This window comes from Artibeus jamaicensis, unplaced genomic scaffold (assembly GCF_021234435.1).
Source record: "Artibeus jamaicensis isolate MK-2021 breed Jamaican fruit bat unplaced genomic scaffold, CSHL_Jam_final scaffold_916, whole genome shotgun sequence".
In the NCBI taxonomy this organism is placed as follows: Eukaryota; Metazoa; Chordata; class Mammalia; order Chiroptera; family Phyllostomidae; genus Artibeus; species Artibeus jamaicensis.
In genome coordinates, this window is record NW_026522059.1 from 67472055 (window position 1) to 67490992 (window position 18938).

An 18938-nucleotide genomic window follows, 5' to 3' on the forward strand; every position below is an offset into this window, starting at 1 on the left:
TTATTTCTCCCATCCCAGTCCACCCCTCCCCCATGCACCCTACCTCCCTCCCATTTCCACCCCCCTTAGTTATTGTCCCTGTGTCCTTTATACTTGTTCCTCTAAATCCCTCCCATTTTCCCCTTAAATTCCCTCCCCTTGCCCCTCTGGTCGCTGTCCCCTTGTTCTCTATTTCACTGTCTTTGTTTGTATTTTGCTTGCTTGTTTGTTTTGTTATTTAGCTTCCTGTTAAAGGTAAGATCATATGGTACTTGTCTTTCAACACCTGGCTTATTTCACTCAGCAGAATGCTTTCCCGTTCCATCCATGTTGTTGCAAAAGGTAGGAGCTCCTTCTTTCTCTCTGCTGCATAGAATTCCAATGTGAATATGTACCACAATTTCTTGATCCATTCATTTACTGATGGGCACCTAGGTTGCTTCCAACTCTTGGCTATTGTAAATTGTGCTGCTATGAACATTGTGGTGCATAGGTTCTTTGATATTGATGTTTTAGGATTCTTAGGATATAATCCTACCAGTGGAATTGCTGGGTCAAAAGGCAGGTCGACTTTTATTTTTCTGAGAAAATTCCATACTGTTTTTCATAATGGTTGTACCAGTCTGCAATCCCACCAACAGTGAACTAAGGTCCCCTTTTCCCCACAACCTCTCCAACATTTGTTGTTTGTTGCTTTGTTTATGATAGCCATTCTGACTGGTGTAAAGTGGTATCTCAGTGCAGTTTTAATTTGCATCTCTCTGATAGGTAGCGATATTGAGCATCTCTTCATGTGTCTCTGGATCTTCTGTATGTCCTCCTTGGGGAAGTGTCTGTTCAAGTCCTTTTCCCATTTTTTAATTGGGTTGGTTGGAGTGGAGTCATGTAAGTTCTTTGTGTATTTTGCAGATTAAACCTTTGTTTGATGTATCATTGGCAAATATGGTTTCGCATACAGTTGGTTTTTTATTTAATACTGTTTTCTATAGCCATGCAGAAACTTTTAATTTTGATGAGATCCCATTTGTTTATTCCTTCCTTTACATTCCTTACTCTAGGGGACAATTCAGTAAAAATGTTGCTGCATGAAATATCTAAAATTTTCCTGCCAATGTTCTCTAGGATTTTAACGGTGTCATAGCTTATATTTCGGTCTTTTATCCACCTTGAATTTATTTTGGTGTATGGTGTAAGCTGGTGCTCAAGTTTGATTTTTTTGCATGTAGCTGTCCAGTTTCCCCAACACCATTTGTTGAAGAGGCTATTTTTACTCCATTTTATGTTATTGCCCCCTTTGTTGAATATTAATTGACTGTAGAGAGTTGGGTTGATTTCTGGGCTCTCTCTTCTGTTCCATTGGTCTATGTGCCTGTTTTTATGCCAGTACCAGGTTGTTTTGATTACAGTGGCTTTGTAATACAGTTTGATATCAGGTATTGTGATCCCTCCTACTTTGTTCTTCTTTCTCAAAATAGCAGCTGCTATTCGGGCTCATTTATGGTTCCATATAAATTTTTGAAGTGTTTTTTCTATGTCTGTGAAATATGCCATTGGTACTTTAATAGGTATTGCATGGAATCTGTATATTGCTTTGGGTAGTATGGACATTTTGATGATGTTAATTCTTACAATCCATGAACAAGGTATATGTTTCCATTTGTTTATGTCTTCCTTGATTTCTTTCTTCAGGGCTGTGTAGTTTTCTGCATACAGGTCTTTTACCTCCTTAGTTAGGTTTATTCCCAGATATTTTATTTTTGTTTTTGCTATATCAAATGGGATTTTTTTCTTGATTTCTGCTTCTGCTGATTCATTGTTGGTATACAAAAATGCCTTTGATTTCTGGATATTGACTTTGTAACCCACTGTTTTGCCAAATTCATTAATTAGTTCGAGCAGTTTTTGGGTAGAGTCTATAGGACTTTCCATGTACACTATCATGTCATCTGCAAACAGTGACAGTTTTGTCTCCTCCTTTCCTCTTTGAATGCCTTTTATTTATTTTTCTTGCCTGATCACTGTGGCTAAAACTTTTAATACTATATTGAATAGAAGTGGTGAAAGTGAACATCCTTGTGTTATTCCTGATCTTAGTGGAAAAGATTTTAGTTTTTGCCCATTCAGTATGGCTTTAGGTGTCTCATATATGGCCTTTATTATATTGAGAAATGCTCCCTCTATTTCCACTTTGCTAAGTGTTTTTTAATCATAAATGGGTGTTGTACCTTATCAAAATCTTTTTCCGGGTCTATTGATATGATCATGTGGTTTTCGTTTTTGCTTTTGTTTATGTGATGTATTACATTTACTGATTTGGGAATATTGAACCATCCTTGCATCCCTGGGATGAATCCCACTTGGTCATGGTGTATTATCTTTTTGATATATTGTTGGATGCAATTTGCGAATATTTTGTTGAGGATTTTAGCATCTATGTTCATCAGCGATATTGGCCTGAAGTTTTCTTTCTTTGTTGTGTCTCTATCTGGTTTTGGAATTAGGATGATTCTGGCTTCATAAAAAGAATTTGGGAGTCTTCCGTCCTTCTGGATTTTTTGGAATAGTCTGTGGAGAATAGGGGTTAGCTCTTCCTTAAATGCTTTGTAGAATTCTTCTGTGAAACCATCTGGTCCAGGTCTTCAATTTCTTTTGCTGTTATTGGTGTGTTCAGATTTTCTGCTTCTTTTTCATTGAGTTTTGGAAGATTGTATTTTTCTAGAAATGTGTCCATTTCCCCTAGGTTTTCAATTTTCTTGACATACAGTTCTTTATAGTAATTTCTTACAATCCCTTCTATTTCTGTGGCATCAGTTGTAATCTCTCCTCTTTCATTTCTGATTGTGTTTATTTTGATCCTCTCTCTTCTTTTCTTGATGAACCTACTTAAATGCTTGTCTATTTTATCTTCTCAAAGAACCAACTCCTGGATTCATGGATTCTTAGAATTGTGCTTTTAGTGTCTATGTCATTTAATTCTTCTCTGATCTTGCTTATTTCCTTCCTTCTGCTTGCTCTCAGCTATCTTTGTTGTTGTTCCTTGAGTTCTTGCAGCATAGGTCTAGGTTGTTTGTTTGAAATGTTTCTGTCTTCTTTAGGTAGGCCTGTATTGCTATAAACTTCCCTCTCAAGACTGCCTTCACTATGTTCCATAAGTTTTGGGTTGTTGTGAGATCATTTTCCTTTATTTCCAGAAATGTTTTGATTTCTTCCCTAATTTCATTCTTGACCCATTTGTTGTTTAATAGCATACCAGTCAGTCTCCATGCTTTCGGGTGCTTTGGGTTTTTTCCTTTGGAGTTGGTTTCCAATTTCAGTCCCTTGTGGTCAGAGAAGATGCTTGGTATAATTTCAATGTTCTTGAATTTGTGAGTCTTATTTTGTGTCCTATTATATGGTCTATCTTTGAAACTGTTCCATGTGCGTTTGAAAAGAATGTGTATTTAGCTTCTTTCAGAAGCTATATATATCAGTTAAGTCCATTTCATCTAGGGTGTTATTTAATGCCACAATATCTGGATATTTTGTTTGGAAGATCTGTCCATTTTTGACAGTGGGGTTTAAAATCCCCTACTATAATTCTGTTGCTGTCAATATCTTTCTTGAAGTCCTCTAAGATTTTCTTGATATATTTGGGTGCCCCTATGTTTGGTGCATATATATTTACGATGTTAATGTTTTCTTGGTGGATTCTTCCCTTGAGTAATGAAGGAACATTCTGGGTCTCTCTTTATAGCCCTTTTTTTGCAATCTATTTTGTCTGATATGGGAATTTCTCCCCCAACTTTTTTTCTTGTCCATTTGCTTGAAAAAGTTGTTTCTAGCCTTTCGCTTTTCGTCTGTGATGGTCTTTTGTCCTGAGGTGGGTCTCTTGTAGGCAGCATATGTGTGGGTCATGTTTTCTTATCCATTCAGCTATTCTGTGTCTTTTGATTGGAGCATTTAATCCATTTACATTTAAAGTTATTGATAGGTATTTATTCATTGCCATTTTTGTACCTGTGTTCTTCTCTGTCTCTCTCTTTTCCTTCCTATCCTTAAAGCAGTCCTTTTAGTATTTCTTGTAGAGCTGGTTTGGTGGGTGTGTATTCTTTGAGACTTCTTTTGTCTTGGAAGCTGTTTATTTGGCCTTCTGTCTTGATAGCCTTGCTGGGTAAGGTAGCCTTTGTGGTAGGCCTCTGGTTCTCATTACTTGGAATATTTCTTGCCCTTCTCTTCTTGCTTGGAGTGTTTCCATTGAGAAGTCAGTAGCTAACCTTATTGGGGCTCCTTTGTATGTCACTTCTTTTTTCTCCACTTCTGCCTTTAAGATTCTGTCTTTGTCTTGGAATTTTGGTATTAATGATAATGTGTCTTGAAGTAGGCCTCTTTGGGTTCCTCTTGATTGGGACTTTGTATGATTCCTGGATTTGTGTGACTTTTTCTCTCATCAAATTAGGGACGTTTCTGTTATTACTCTTTCAAATACATTTTCTATCCCTTGTTCTTCTTCTTCTCCTTCTGGTATTCCTATTATTCGGATATTAATACGTTTCATATTGTCTTGCATTTCTCTTAATCCCTCTTTATTCGTCCTGAGTCTCTTTTCATTTTCTTGCTCTTTCTGTGAGATGCTTTCTACTTTGTTCTTCAACTCGCTAATCTGATCTTCTGCCTCATCTATTCCACTTTTAAAACTTTCTACTGTTGTCTTCAATTCATAAATTGTATTCTTCATTTCCACTTATCCCTTACTCATAGTTTCTATTTCGTTTTTCATGTCAATGTAGTTTGCAGTGATATCATTGTAGCTCCCCCGTAGTTTCTGGTAGCTCATTGTGAGCTCTTCGATCTTTGTAATAACTAGTCCTTTGAATTCAATATCGGATATTTGACTAGTCTTTATTTTATCTAACATTCTTTCTGAAGTTGCTGCTTTTTTCTTTCATTTGGGGATTGTTTATCTGTCTTCCCATTGTTTGAGACTCTTCTTGTTAGTCTCAGCTTCTAAAATTCATCTGTTCTGACTCCCTGGGTTTATGGTGTGAACTTCTGTGGTATAATACCTGTGAATTTCAGTGGTGCAGACTCCTTCAAGTATCTTGATGTTCTCCGTCTCTACCTACTCCTGCGCTGGTCTTTGCACTTGTCCCCGAGCTGGTCACCTACCACTGCTGAGTTTCCCGGCTTCAGTAGCTGACTCCTCTGGGCCCAGGCTCATTGCTACAACAGTGACACAGGGGCCACGAGTGTCCCAGCTCCAGTAGCTGACTCCCCGGTGCCCAGGCCCGTGGCTATGGCAGTGGTGCAGGGGCCACGAGTATCCAGGCTCCCGTAGCTGACTCCCCCATGCCCAGTTTTGTCACTATGGCAGCAGCACAGTGATGATGTTCTTTGCTGTGCAAAAGCTTTGTAGTTTGAAATTTCAGTTATCTATTTTTTTCTTTTGTTTCCCTTGCCTGGGGAGATATATCTGATAAAAATTTTTATAAGCTATGTCTGAGATTTTGCTCTTAATTTTTCTTCTAGGATTTTTATGGTTTCAGATCTAATATTCAAGTGTTTGATCCATTTTGAGTTTATTCTCTTGTGCGGTGTAAGAAAGTGGTCTAGTTTCATATTTCTGTGCACATGTGTCCATATTTTCAATAACATTTATTAAATAAACGGTCTTTAGCCCATTATACATGTTCGCTTCCTCTTTCAAATATTAACTGACTATAAAGGTATGGGTTTATTTCTAGGCTCTCAGTTCTGTTCCACTGATAGATGTGTCTATTTTTATGCTAGGACCATGTTGTTTTGATTACTATGAACTTATAGCATAGTTTGATATTAGGTACCATGATTCCTCCAACTTTGTTCTTTCTCAGGATTGCTGTTGTTATGTAGCGCCTTTTGTGGTTCCATATAAGCTTTTGAGATATTTCTTCTAGTTCTGTGAAATAGGTAATTGGAATCTTGTTGGGGATTGTGTTCAATCTATAGATTGTTTTGGGTAATACTGATATTTTAATGATGTTAATTCTTCCTATCCATGAACCAGGTATATGTTTATTTTCAGACCATAAGATGCACCTAGGATTTAGAGGAGGACAATAGAAAAAGATGTTGAAGCAAAATGTGGGGTAAAATATTTAATAACATAAATAACATAATATTTCACCCCGTTAACATAAACAGAGCTCAACAGATACATTAACAACCATTATTCCTCCCAAATTTGAGGGGGAGTGCGTCTTATAGTCTAAAAATACGGTGTTTGTATCTTCAATTTATTTCTTCAGTGTCTTATAATTTTCTGAGTACAGAATTTTAACATCCTTGATTCTGTTTATTTTTAGGTATTTTATTCTTTTTGAAGCAATTGTGAATAAGACTGTTTTCCTTTCTGTTAGTTTATTATTGGCATATAAAATGCAACTGATTCCTGAATATTAATTTTACATCCTACAACTTTGCTGAATACATTAATCAGTTCTAGTAGTTCCTTGGTGGAATCTTTGAGGTTCTCTATGTACAGTATCATGCCACCTACGAATGCAGTTTTACTTCTTTCTTTCCAATTTGGATGCATTTTATTTTTTCTTCTTGTTTAATTCTTATGGCTAGGACTTTCAGTACTATGTTGAATAAGAGAGGTATAAGTGGACCTCCCTGTTTTGTTCCCAATCTTAAGGGGAACATTTGTAGTTTTTGCCCATTAAGTATGATGGTGGCAGTGGCTTTGTAATATGTGACTTTTATTGTGTTTGGATATATTCCCTGTATTTCCACTTTGCTGAGAGTTTTTATCATAAATTGGTGCTGGATTTTATCAAAAGCTTTTTCTGCCTCTATTTATATAATCATCTGGATTTTATCCTTCATTTTTTAATGTGGTAAATCACATTTATTGATTTGAAAATTTTGTACTATCCTTGCATTCCCAGAATGAGGCCCACTTGATCATGCTTTATGATCTATCTAATGCATTTCTGTATTTCATTTGCTAATATTTTGTGAAGATTATGATAATATCTATGTTCATCACATATATTGGCCTATAATTTTTTTCTTGGTAGTGTCTTTATCTGGTTTTGTCATTAAGATAATGTTGGCTGATAAAATGAGTTTGAGAGCCTTCCCTCCTCTTGAATTTTATAAAATAGTTTGGGGAAAAGAGGTGTTAGTTCTTCTTGGAATGCTTGGTAAAATTAACCTGCAAAGCCATATGGTCCAGGGCATTTGCTTGTTGGGAAGTTTTTGTTATTATTATTATTACTGCTTCAATTTCATTAGGTGTAGTTTTTCTATTGAGATTCTCTGATTCCTTCTGATTTAGTTTTGGAAGATTTTATGTCTAGGAATTTATCCATTTCATTCAGGTTATCTATTTGTTAACACATAATTGTTCGTATTTTCTTACAATGCTTTTTATTTTCTGTGTCAGTTATTATTTCTCCTCTTTCATTTCTGATTTTATTTTGGGGGTTCTTTCTTTTTTTTTTCTTGATGAGTGTGATTAAAGTTTTGTTAATCTCATGTATCTTTCCAAATAACCAGCCGTTGGATTCACTGATCTTTAATATTGCTCTTTTTAAGATGTTATTTTATTTTTTTCTGCTCTGCTCTTTATTATTTTCTTTCTTCTACTAACTTTGGCTTTGTTTGTTGTTCCTTTTTAAGTTACTTTAAGTGTAAAGTTAAACTGTTTATTTGAGCTTTTATTGTTTTTTTTCCCCGCCCTGCCCCCACGGCTCCACTCCTCATACTTAATGGGTGAGAACAGACCAAAAACGGCTCAAGAAGATCTCAAAGCCCCAGAGCCCATAAATCTAAATGATGAAGAAATAGCAAAACTTTCAGATGCACAGTTATTGTTGTTGTTTTGAGATACGGCTATAATGCCACAAATTTCCCTCTTATAATTCCTTTCCCAGTGTCCTGCAGATTTTGTGTTTTGGGGCCCTTATTTTCATTCATTTCAAGGTATTGTTTGACTTCTTCATTGATCTCTTTTTGACCCATTAATTGTTTAATAACATATTTAATTTCCCTGTCTTTGCATGTTTTTCATTGTTCTTGCAATTGATTTCTAGTTTCATAGGACTGTGGTCAGAGAAATGCTTGATATGATTTCACTTTTCTTAAATTTATTGAGACTTGTTTTGCATCCTATCAGGTGGTCTATCTTAGAAAACATTCCATGTGTACTTGCAAAGTATTTATATTCTGCTGCTTTGTGATGACATGCTCCAAAGATATCAATTAAGTCCATTTGATCTAGTGTGTCATTTAAGGCTGCTGTCTCCTTGTTACTTTTCTGCCTGGAAGATCTATCCATTAAAGTCGTTGGGTTGTTAAAACCCCCAACTATGATTGTATTTCTGACAATCTCTCCTTTTATGTCCATCAAGATTTTCCTTACATATTTAGTTGCTCCCATATTGGATGCATAAATGTTTACTAGGGTTATATCCTTTTGTTGGATTGATCCATTTATCATTATGTTGTGTCCTTCTTTGTTGCTGTAGCTTTGCTTTTAAAGTCTAGTTTTTCAGATATAAGTACTGCTACTCTAGCTTTTCCATTTATTTTCCATTTACAAGAAATATATTTTCTCATCCCTTTAATTTTAGTCTGTGTGTATTTTTCAATCTGAGTTGGGTCTCTTGGAGGCAGCATATATATGGGTCTCGTTTTCTTTTAAATATTTTATTTATTTTATTTTTAGGGAGGGGAAGAGGGGAGAAAGAGAGGGAGAGAAACATCAATGTGTGGTTTTCTTTTGAGCACCCCCTACTGGGGACCTGCCCTGCAACCCAGGCCTGTGCTGTGACTCGGAATCGAACCAGCAATCCCTTGGTTTGCAGGCCAATGCCCAATCTACTGAGCCACATTAGCCAGGGCTCTTTTCTTTTCTTTACTGTTGTTCAAGTACAGTTGTCTCCATTTTTTCCTCACCACTCCACCCCACCCACCTATCCCCACCTCACTACCTCAATCCTACTCCCTGGCTTTGTTCCTGTGTCTTTTATACATCATGTTCCTTGACTACTATATGGGTCTTGTATTCTTTTTTTTTTCTTTAAGATTTTACTTATTTATTTTTAGAGGAGAAGGGAGGGAAATATCCATGTATGATTGCCTCTTGAGCACCACTTACTGGGGACCTGGTGCACAAAACAGGCCTGTGCCCTGACTGGGAATCAATCCAGAGACTCTTGGTTCACAGGCCAGCATTCGATCCATTGAACCTCACCAGCCAGATGGGTCTTGTTTTGTTAACCGTTCAGCTACCCTGTGTCTTTTGGTTGGAGCATTTAAGCCACTTATATTTAAGGTGATTATTGATAGATTCGTATGTAGTGACATTTTATTGTTAGACTGTTTTCCTCTATTTTTTCCCTTTCTCTTCTTCTTAAAGCTAGCCTTTTAACATTGTTGCAGTACTAGTTTGTTTTTAATCTCCTTTAGTTTTTTCTTGTCTGGGAAGCTCCTTATTTATCCTTTGATTTTAAATGATGGCCTTGTTGTGTAAAGTAGTCTTGGTTGTAGGTCCTTGCTTTATACCACCTTGAACATTTCATGCCACTCCCTTCTGGCCTGAAATGTGTCTGTAAAGTAATCAGATGACAGTGTAATTGGTGGTCCCTTGTAGATAAAACCCTTGCTTTTCTCTTGAGGCTTTTAGGATTCTCTCCTTGTCTTTGAGGCTTGTCCTTTTCATTATGATGTGCCTTGGGATAGGCCTCTTTGGATCCAACTTGCTTCAGACTCTCTAATCTTCCTGGACTTGTGTACCTTTTTCCTTCACTGGATTAGAGAAGTTTTCTGTCATTATTTCTTGAAACAGATTTTCAATCCCTTTCTTGTTGTCTTTCCCTTCTGGTATTCTCATGATGAAGATGTTACATTTCATCTTGTCCAAGATGTTTCTTAACCTCTCCTCATTTTTTAAAATTCTTTTTTTCTGTGTGCTGGTCTGCTAGGGTGTTTTCTTTAAAATCACTGATTTGATCCTCTGCTTCATCTAGTGTACTATTTATTTCTTCCAATGTAGATTATTTATCTCAGATATTGCAATCTTTATTTCTGACTGATCCTTGTTTATGGTTTCTATGTCTTTTTTGATGCTGTTTAGTATCCTTATAATCATTATTCTAAACTATCTGATAAATTGCTTATTTTTATTTCATCTAGCTCTTCTGGAAAATTCTCTTGTTCTTTCATTTGGGGTCTGTTTCTTTGTCTTCCCCTTTTGGCTGCTTCTTTATATTTTCTGCTTAGATATTAAACTAACCAGCCTTTAAATTGATCAGTTGTTAATTCAATCAATCTGTAATCGGCATTCAAGCTTAAGTACCACAGGGCATGGCCAAGAAATATTCTGGGCCAGGCTAGTGCTTCCTCTAAGGCTGATGCCATTCATAGAGGAGTGCTCTGATTGAGAAGGATGGCTTCTGCTGTATGGTGAATAAATCAGCACATGGATCCTGGTTGCTATTCCCTCAGTTCTCTCCCCAGAGCCACCAACCCCAGACTCTCCTTAAGAGTCTCTGCCCTTTCTCTTCCAACCCCCAGGGTAAGTGGCTGCAAATAAAATTTTGTTCTTTGGCCCTTTAAGAAACTCTTTCCCTCCAGCCATTTATACCTGGTCAACAGAAACCCTGCTGCTTTTCACATTTGGATGTTTTCTGGGTTCTTTCCCAGCTTTAATGCTGTACCATGGGGAGCCCAGCTTGGGGTTTGGACCCCACACTTCTCAGGGGTAACCCCTGGCTTCTTAAATATCCTTCTGGCACCTCAGCTGCCACACATGAGTACTCGGCCAGCCCTCTTGCATTTGCTCTACCCCCATCAGTCAGGTGCTTAAGTGGTATCTTCTGTCTGTCCATGGTTATAAGGAATCTCTCCAGTTAGTGTTCAGTTGGTTATTCAGGATGATTTCCCTACAATTTAGTTGTAATTCCAGATTGGTCTTCAGAAATAGTTACTCCTTCTACTTAGTCCTCCACCATCTTGGGTCTCTAATGTCATATTAAGTTACATTAACATTGCATTATTTGAACCAGGTAAATCAAATTTAAAAAATTCTTAATTTACTTGTAAATTCTTAAAATATATACTATATACAGATTCTTAAAATATATACTATTTGTAAAGAACTAATAAGGTGTTTTAGGAACTTTGGCCATGAGAAAGAAAGCCATTTACAATATTTTACTATATGTTGTTATTATTTATATTAACAATAATATAAGAAAAGTCTTCTCTTAAGGATTTTTGCATTCACTGCTATGAGGCAAATATTGCCTAAGATGTTTGTCATTGTTAAATTTTAAGTAAGATGGTATTTGATAATTATTGAAATAAACTTGCAAGATTAATGTTTAGCATTTTAATAACTGACCATCTTTTTGAAGTGGTTGTCAACTAAACATTGAATCAGGCAAATATTCCAAAATCAAATATCATTACTCTACTGATGATGGATCTTGTTATTGACATTTTAAATATTTGCAGTAAATGAAACCTTGTAGGAAATAGTCACTACTTCATGAGTATTTAAAGCAGAAAACTGCACCTAGACTCCAGCCTTCAATAGGAAACACATCAGAAGTTGGCATTTACAGAAATATCCCAGATAATTGCAGTGATTTGCTGGATTTGAGAAATGCTAACTTTTTGGTCAAAGACTTCTTTATTCCAGCCCTAAAATTATAATGCATGAGATTGTCAAAATCATTGCAAAGGTTCAGATAAATATACTTTCTAGTAATGTGTATTTAAAATATATGTGAATCATTTTGGAGGAATTTTAATAGTCTGTTATGTTTTATGCAAGCCTTTAATTGATGAAAGTATAAAAAAGTTGATATGTCCATTGACCATTTGCATGTCCTCTTTGGATAAATGTCTAATCAGGTCATTTGCCCACTTTTTAATTGGATTTTTAATTTGGTATTGAGTTTTGTAAGTTCTTAATAAATTTTGGATATTAAAACCTTATTAGATGTATTGGTGAATATGTTCTCCCATTTTGTGGGTTGTGTTTTGATTTTGTTGATGATTTCCTTTGCTGTGCAAAAAATTTTTAGTTTGTTGAAGTCCCATTTATTTATTTTTTCTTTTGTTTCCCTTGCCTGGGGAGATATATCTGATAAAATAATGCTACCATCAATCTGTAATTTTTTGCTATGTTTTTTTCTGATTTTTATGGTTTTAGGTCTAATGTTAAGTCTTTGATTAAATTAAATTATTTTTTTGACAATGACTGCCATGGATTTGACAATCTTAAAAATATTTCTCTCTGAAACAAACTACAGACAATGTCATAGTGTGGGTATTTTTAAAGCATAAAAGTTTTCATATTTTTGTTATTTGCTTCTTAGACTAAATAGTATAGAATTAAATTGTATGTACTGGATTAAAAAAAACTTCCTTTGGAAGCTATTATCTGATGATACTTACCATTTAATCTCTCTCTCTTTCTCTCAAAAGCTGGAGTGCTTTGAATATCCTGTCAGCTCACGACAAGTTTATAAGGCAATATCCTAAAATATTTCTGCAGGAAAAAAACAGATTGCCCAAACTTTCCAAACAGGAGGGGACAAGGTAATGATGTCTTTTTTGAATGTGAGCTTGGTGTGTGTGTGCAGCATGGAAGGACAAGTGGACTCAAACCCTGGAAGTATTTATCATGTGAAGGGTTAAAGATGGAAAAAGAGATTGTGGGGAAGGTAGAGTCATACAGTCACTTTGCAGGAGTTTTAATGGCATGGTATGATCACTGGGACTAATAAATGTGTGTTGGTTCCTGAGTTTTTTCATTAAAGTGATTAAACAACTAACTTTATCTAATAAACATAATAAACTAAAATAATAGTAGAAATGAGTAAGATAATACAATAAATGATATAGAAAAACTGAGGAAATTGTAAATTATTATATAATACTTTATGTAATGAGGTGAATTTGATAATCTAGATGTTATTGGTTAGTTTTCTTAAAAATACGCACTTTATTTAAGAAGATAGACATTTTTAAAAATGATGGTACTACTGAAAGTTGTGAAAAGTATTCTTCAAAAGTATTTTGGAAGCAAAAAAAGAGCAAAAGTAAAAATTAAAAACCCATAGCTCAAGTGATATTGTTCAAAGTTCCTTTAAAGAAAAAGTAATTCCTATGCAATTTAATTATCCCTGAGTATACACAATGAAAAGTAGATTGTAAGTTTGCTATGCATACTCACATATAACCATAGTATCACAATTAAACAAGAATAACATCAATAAGAAATACCAATTTTAATTATTACTATATAAGCAAACACGTAAAATAAAATATAGTAGATGAAATAATGCCACAGTGTATTAGAAGATTTATACATCATAGTTGAATTGGCTTCATCTTACAAGTGTAAAGAATGCTCAATATCAAAAAAGCTATTGTTATAATTTTATAATATAAGTATCCCAAAGAGAAACTCTAGACAATACTATATATAAAAATGCATTTGATGTAATTCAATATCCATGTTTCACAGTAAAATTATGCTTTAACATCTAATGTGTGCAGTATGGGGATTGTTAAGAAATAAAAAACAGTTATGTCCAACCAGAAAGAAATCTACTGTGAAATAGCAACAAACATACCTTAAACTGAATTAGAATAAATTTTACATAATTCATCAATAAATTATAAATCTTCTCTAAGGTTCTCTCATACTAGTCCCCTTTGTAATGTGATGCACGCAAATGTGTCTAGAAGCTGAGAATAGAGCCCAGGTAATTCAGAGAAACTTTTATCAGGATGAGATCAGAGGAAACAAATCTTAATAGACACTAAATTCCTACACTATCAAAATTATTCATCAACAGTCTTCACTGATTATCATTGTCATATTCAGCACTTGATAATTCATTTAACACAAATGTCATGTGACAGATACAATAGGAAGACTTTAAAGAATGGCACCTGTCTGACTGTGGGCAGTTGGTGAGATTGCCTGATTTCAGAGCCTTTGGTAAATATTGAAAGGAGATAGTCATGTGCAAACAGAATAGAAGAAGTGCTTGATAGACCATTATATCCACTTGGAGCAATGGTACTTAAATAAAAATAATTGAAAGACCTTGATAAGATGTAGGAAAACAATTCCACTTGAGCAAAAACTATGATGAGTACAGGAGAGGAGTGAGATCAAGGACTGCTTGGAACTGTGATCATCTTCTAAAATGTATTTTATTTATGGATCAACTAGACAGAAGGCAAATTTTGATATATTCACAAATATAAAAAATAAAATGCCCAGGCACATTGATTTAAAAAGAACACTAAATTTTGACCCAGAAGACTTGTATTTGAATTTGTGTTTTGCCCAAAAGTAGCAACCTAATTTTGGCATAGTTTCTGAACATTGATTGCATTTAGTTTTTACTCAGGAAGAGAGGGTAACACTAATAGAATACTTCAGAGTTGGCATTGAAGGATTTTTTAAACTGTACTAGTTGTTATTATTATCAGGGATTTTAGTCGACAATGATTTCTGTAGATTTATACCATCTGTCCTGAAATTCTATCTCTTTTTCAAACAGGTTAGACAATAGCAGCAGAATAATATATATAATCTTAACAGCAATTTAAAAAAATCACTGAGTCACTTGCTTCAATAAATTTAATATCACCCTTTTTAACAAGAAGAAAAGATGTAGACTTTTAACAAATACATCATTTTATTTCTGGAGAAAAAAGAAGTTTAAGAAAATGATAGTAATTGAAGGTGCAAATAATAAACATTCACAGAATTGTGAAAACCTATGTTAAAGAGATATTTATTCAAAATGTCTATGTCCTCCTGATACTCTCAGCTTGCTTTGCCTGATTGCACAAGTTATTTAGTAATCTCTCATAATGTGATTTGACTTTTGTGTGATTGTAATTTTAGACTACCCATATAACATTATTGCTAGTTTTGTTAAGTAAATATAATTACTATTTCATACCATTTTCTGAAAAGCATGTAAGACACAACTTAAGTACTCAATAAATTAATCAATTAATGCATATGGACATGGTTTTGCTTTAGTCGCTTTCAGCAGTTTGGTACCTCCTGTTTGGCCTCAATGTCTGAAATACCATTAAGGATAATTCTGAATCTTTTGGCAAACTTGAGATAAATGGGCAGAACACTGGGTCCACAGGAGTCTCACTCTTTACATTTCTGCCTAAAAGTGTGCCAACTGTACCTTCACCTCCACTCCCTTCCATGGACCCCCTCTTCTCTGGAAGATAAGAAAACATACCATTTGCACTTGTGAATCCGAGCTGGAGGAGGAAGACACCCAATTACTTTGTATCAGAATTTTCTTTTTTAAAAATATTTTTTAAATTTAATTATTGTTCAAGTACAGTTTTCTGTCTTTTACTCCCATCCCAGCCCCCAACCCCAGTGCTCCCCACCTCCCTCCCATTTCCAGCCCCCTTAGTTTTTGTCCATGTTTCCTTTATACTTGTTCCTGTGAATCCTTCCTCTTTTCCCCTGAAATTCCCTCCTCTCTCCCCTCTGGTCCCTGTCTGCCTGTTCTCTATTTCAGTGTCTTTGGTTATATTTGGCTTGCTCGTTTGTTTTGTTGTTTAGTTTCCTGTTAAAGGTGAGAATTTTCATCCTTGCTAAGTTTTACTGTACTTACTATTGTAATCTATTTACAGGAGTAACTAGAGATAGTTTTAAGTAGGGTTCTACATTGCTTTTGGTGGAATGGCTGGAAGTTTTGTGAAAGAGGTAGCAGGGAAGTAATATTGGCTTTTAAATTAGTTTTGTAATTATAATCATGAATCTTTTTCCTGTATATGAGGTCTGTCCAGAAAAAATCTAGCCATTGTTAATATACAAGAACAGTTCATGTGACATTGGTGTTATCTGGAAGATAAGGAGAATGGACCGGAGTGCATGTGTATGAACAATGATGACTACACTGTACTATCAGTGGGAGCACTAGACACCACTGAGTGAACACTTACACTGTGTGGCTGACGCATTCAAAATGACTGAATGAGTACAGCAACGAATTTGCGTCAAACCTTGCATTAAGCTTAAACATTCCTCTGTGTAAACTATTCAGATGATTCAGAAGGCCACCACTATGGTCAGCTGGTGATTGGCAGCTTTATCACGACAGTGTACCCATTCATGCATTACATCTCATGTAGAGTTTTCTGGTGAAACATCAAATCACCCAGGTGATTCAGCCCTACTAAAGCCCATATTTAGTTCCATAAAAATTATAGAGTTTTCCGAAATTAAAGTTACCTTTGAAAAGGAAAAGATTTCAGATGACCGATGAGATTCAGGAAAATATGATGGGGCAGCAGATGATGACTGGGAGAAGCATGTGAGGTTCCAGCGTGCCTACTTTGAAGGGAACTGAGCCATCATTGTCTTATGCACAATGTTTTTTATATCTTGTATCTTCTTCAATACATGTCTCTATTTTTAATATTTCATGGCTGGATACCTTTTGGACAGAAATCATACTTCAGATAACTGTATTATTACTAAGCTTTAATAATCTTTGAACTTTAGATAGATTTAAAAACCTCTTTTCAGTTCATTAGTTTTGAATAGTTAGACAGATTATATGACCTCTTTTTTTCCTAACTTTTTATTGTTGTTCAAGTACAATTGTCTCCATCTCCCCCATCACTCACTACCAGCAACCTCAGCCATCTCTACCTCCCACAATCCATCCTATACCCCTTGGGCTTTCTCTTTTTTTAAATATTTTATTTTTTTAATTTGTTAATCAAGATTTTTTAAAATTTTATTTATTTATCTTTAGAAGGGAAGGGAAGGAGAGAGGGAGAGAAATATCAATGTATGGTTGCTTCTGGTGCATCCCCTTCTGGGAACTGGCCCCTGCTGAGAACTGGCCCCTGCTGGGGACTGGCCCCTGCTGGGAACTGGCCTGCAACCCAGGCATGTGCCCTAACTGGGAATCAAACCTCGATCTTTTAGTTCACAGGCCCGTGCTCAATCCACTGAGCTACACCAGCCAGGTCCCCTTGGGCTTTTTCCACGTGTCCTTTATAAGTATTCTTGGATTATCCTTCCTCCTTTTCCACTGTTATCTCTTCCCATCTCCCCTCTGGTTACTGTCAGTTTGTTCTTAATTTCAGTGTCTCTGGTTATATTATGCTTGCTTGTTTGACTTGTTGATTAGGTTCCACTTATAGGTGAGATCATATGGTATTTTTCTTTAACCACCTGACTTATTTCATTTAGCATAATGTTCCCCACTTCTATCCATGCTGTCATGAAGGGTAGTCTTTCCCTCTTTTTTTCTGCTGCATAGTGTTCCATTATGTAAATGTACCACAGTTTTTTAAAATTTTTTTCTTTTTTATTTTATTTTATTTTATATAATTTTATTTAGTTATTTTTCAAGTACAGTTTTTTGTCTATTTCTCCCATCTCGCCCCCCCCCGCCCTGGGCTCCCCACCTCCCTCTCATTTCCACCTCCCTTAGTTCTCGTCCCTGTGTCCTTCCTATTTGTTCCTACAAATCCCTCCCCCCTTTTCCCCTTAAATTCCCTTCCCTCTCCCCTCTGGTCACTGTCCCCTGGTACCACAGGTTTTTTTTTATCCACTCATTCACTGATGGGCACCTAGGTTGCTTCAAATACTTGGCTATTGTAAATTGTGCTGCTATGAACACTGGCGTGCACAGGTACTTTTGAACTGGTGTTTCGAGATTCTTAGGGTACAGTTTCAGCAGTGGAATTGCCAGATTAAAAGGGAGTTCCATTTATAGTTTTTTGAGGGAATTCCACAATGTTTTCCCCAGTAGCTGCACCAGTCCTCATTCTCACCAATATTGCATTAGGGATTCCTTTTCTTCACAACCTTGACAGAACTTGTTGTTTGTTGATTTATTAATGAAGGCCATTTTTACAAGTATGAAGTGGTATCTCACTGTTTTAATTTGCATCTCTCTGATGGTTACTGATGGGCACATTTCATGTTTGTGGGCCCTCTGTATATCTTCCTTGGAAAAGTGTCTGTTCAGGTCCTTTGCTCATTATTTTTTAAAGATTTTACTTATTTATTTTTAAAGAGAGGGGCAAGAGAGGGAGAAAGAGAAGGAGAGACACATTAATGTGTAGTAGTCTCTTGCATGCCCCTAACTGGGGACCAGGCCCACAACCCAGGCATGTTCCCTGACTGGGTATCAAACCAGTGACCCTTTGGTTCACAGTACTCAATCCACTGAGCTATACTAGCCATGGCCCCTTTGCTCATTTTTAAATTGGATTGTTTGTCTTCCTGCAGTCGAGTCATATGTGTTCTTAATGTATTTTGGAGAAAACCCTTGTCTGGGATATCATTTGCCAATATATTTTTTCATAAGATTGGATCCCTATTCATTTTGCTGATGTTTTCTTTTTTTCTAAGTCTTAATTTTTTAAAATTAAAAAATATATTTATCTTTAGAGGGGAAGGTAGGAGAGGGAGAGAAATATCAATGTATGGTTGCCTCTCATGTGTCCCCCACCGGGAATTGGCCTGCAACCCAGGCATATGCACTGACTGGGAATTGAACTGTGATCCTCTGGTTCACAGGCCCACGCTCAATCCACTGAGCTATACCAGCCAGGGCTTGATGTTTTCTTTAGCCATGCAAAAGCTTTTAATTTTGATGAAGTCCCATTTGTTTGTTCTTTTTTTTTTTAATATCCCTTGCTCTAAGGGACATATCAGTGAAAATATCGCTACATGAAATATCTCAGATTTTTCTCCCTATGTTTTCCTCCAGTACTTTTATGGTTTGACAAATTATATTTGGGCCTTTTATTAATCTTCAGTTTATTTTAGTATATGGTGTAAGTTGGTGGTCAAATTTCAATTTTTTGGATGTAGCTGTCCACATCTTCTAATAGTATTTGTTTTTTTTAAACTTTTTTTATTGTAGATGAATTTTTTTGTATCAAAATTTAAT

General features: G+C 35.7%; 1 protein-coding gene across 1 annotated transcript in view; it reads left to right on the forward strand.

Annotated features, from left to right (window-relative positions):
- The window catches only part of CNBD1 (cyclic nucleotide binding domain containing 1), a 310447-nt gene that overhangs the window by 65667 nt on the left and 225842 nt on the right, over positions 1-18938 (forward strand). Inside the window, exon 4 of the mRNA XM_037141383.2 lies at positions 12448-12555. Within this exon, the coding sequence (XP_036997278.2) occupies positions 12448-12555 (108 nt within the window). The remainder of the gene's footprint in view (positions 1-12447; positions 12556-18938) is intronic.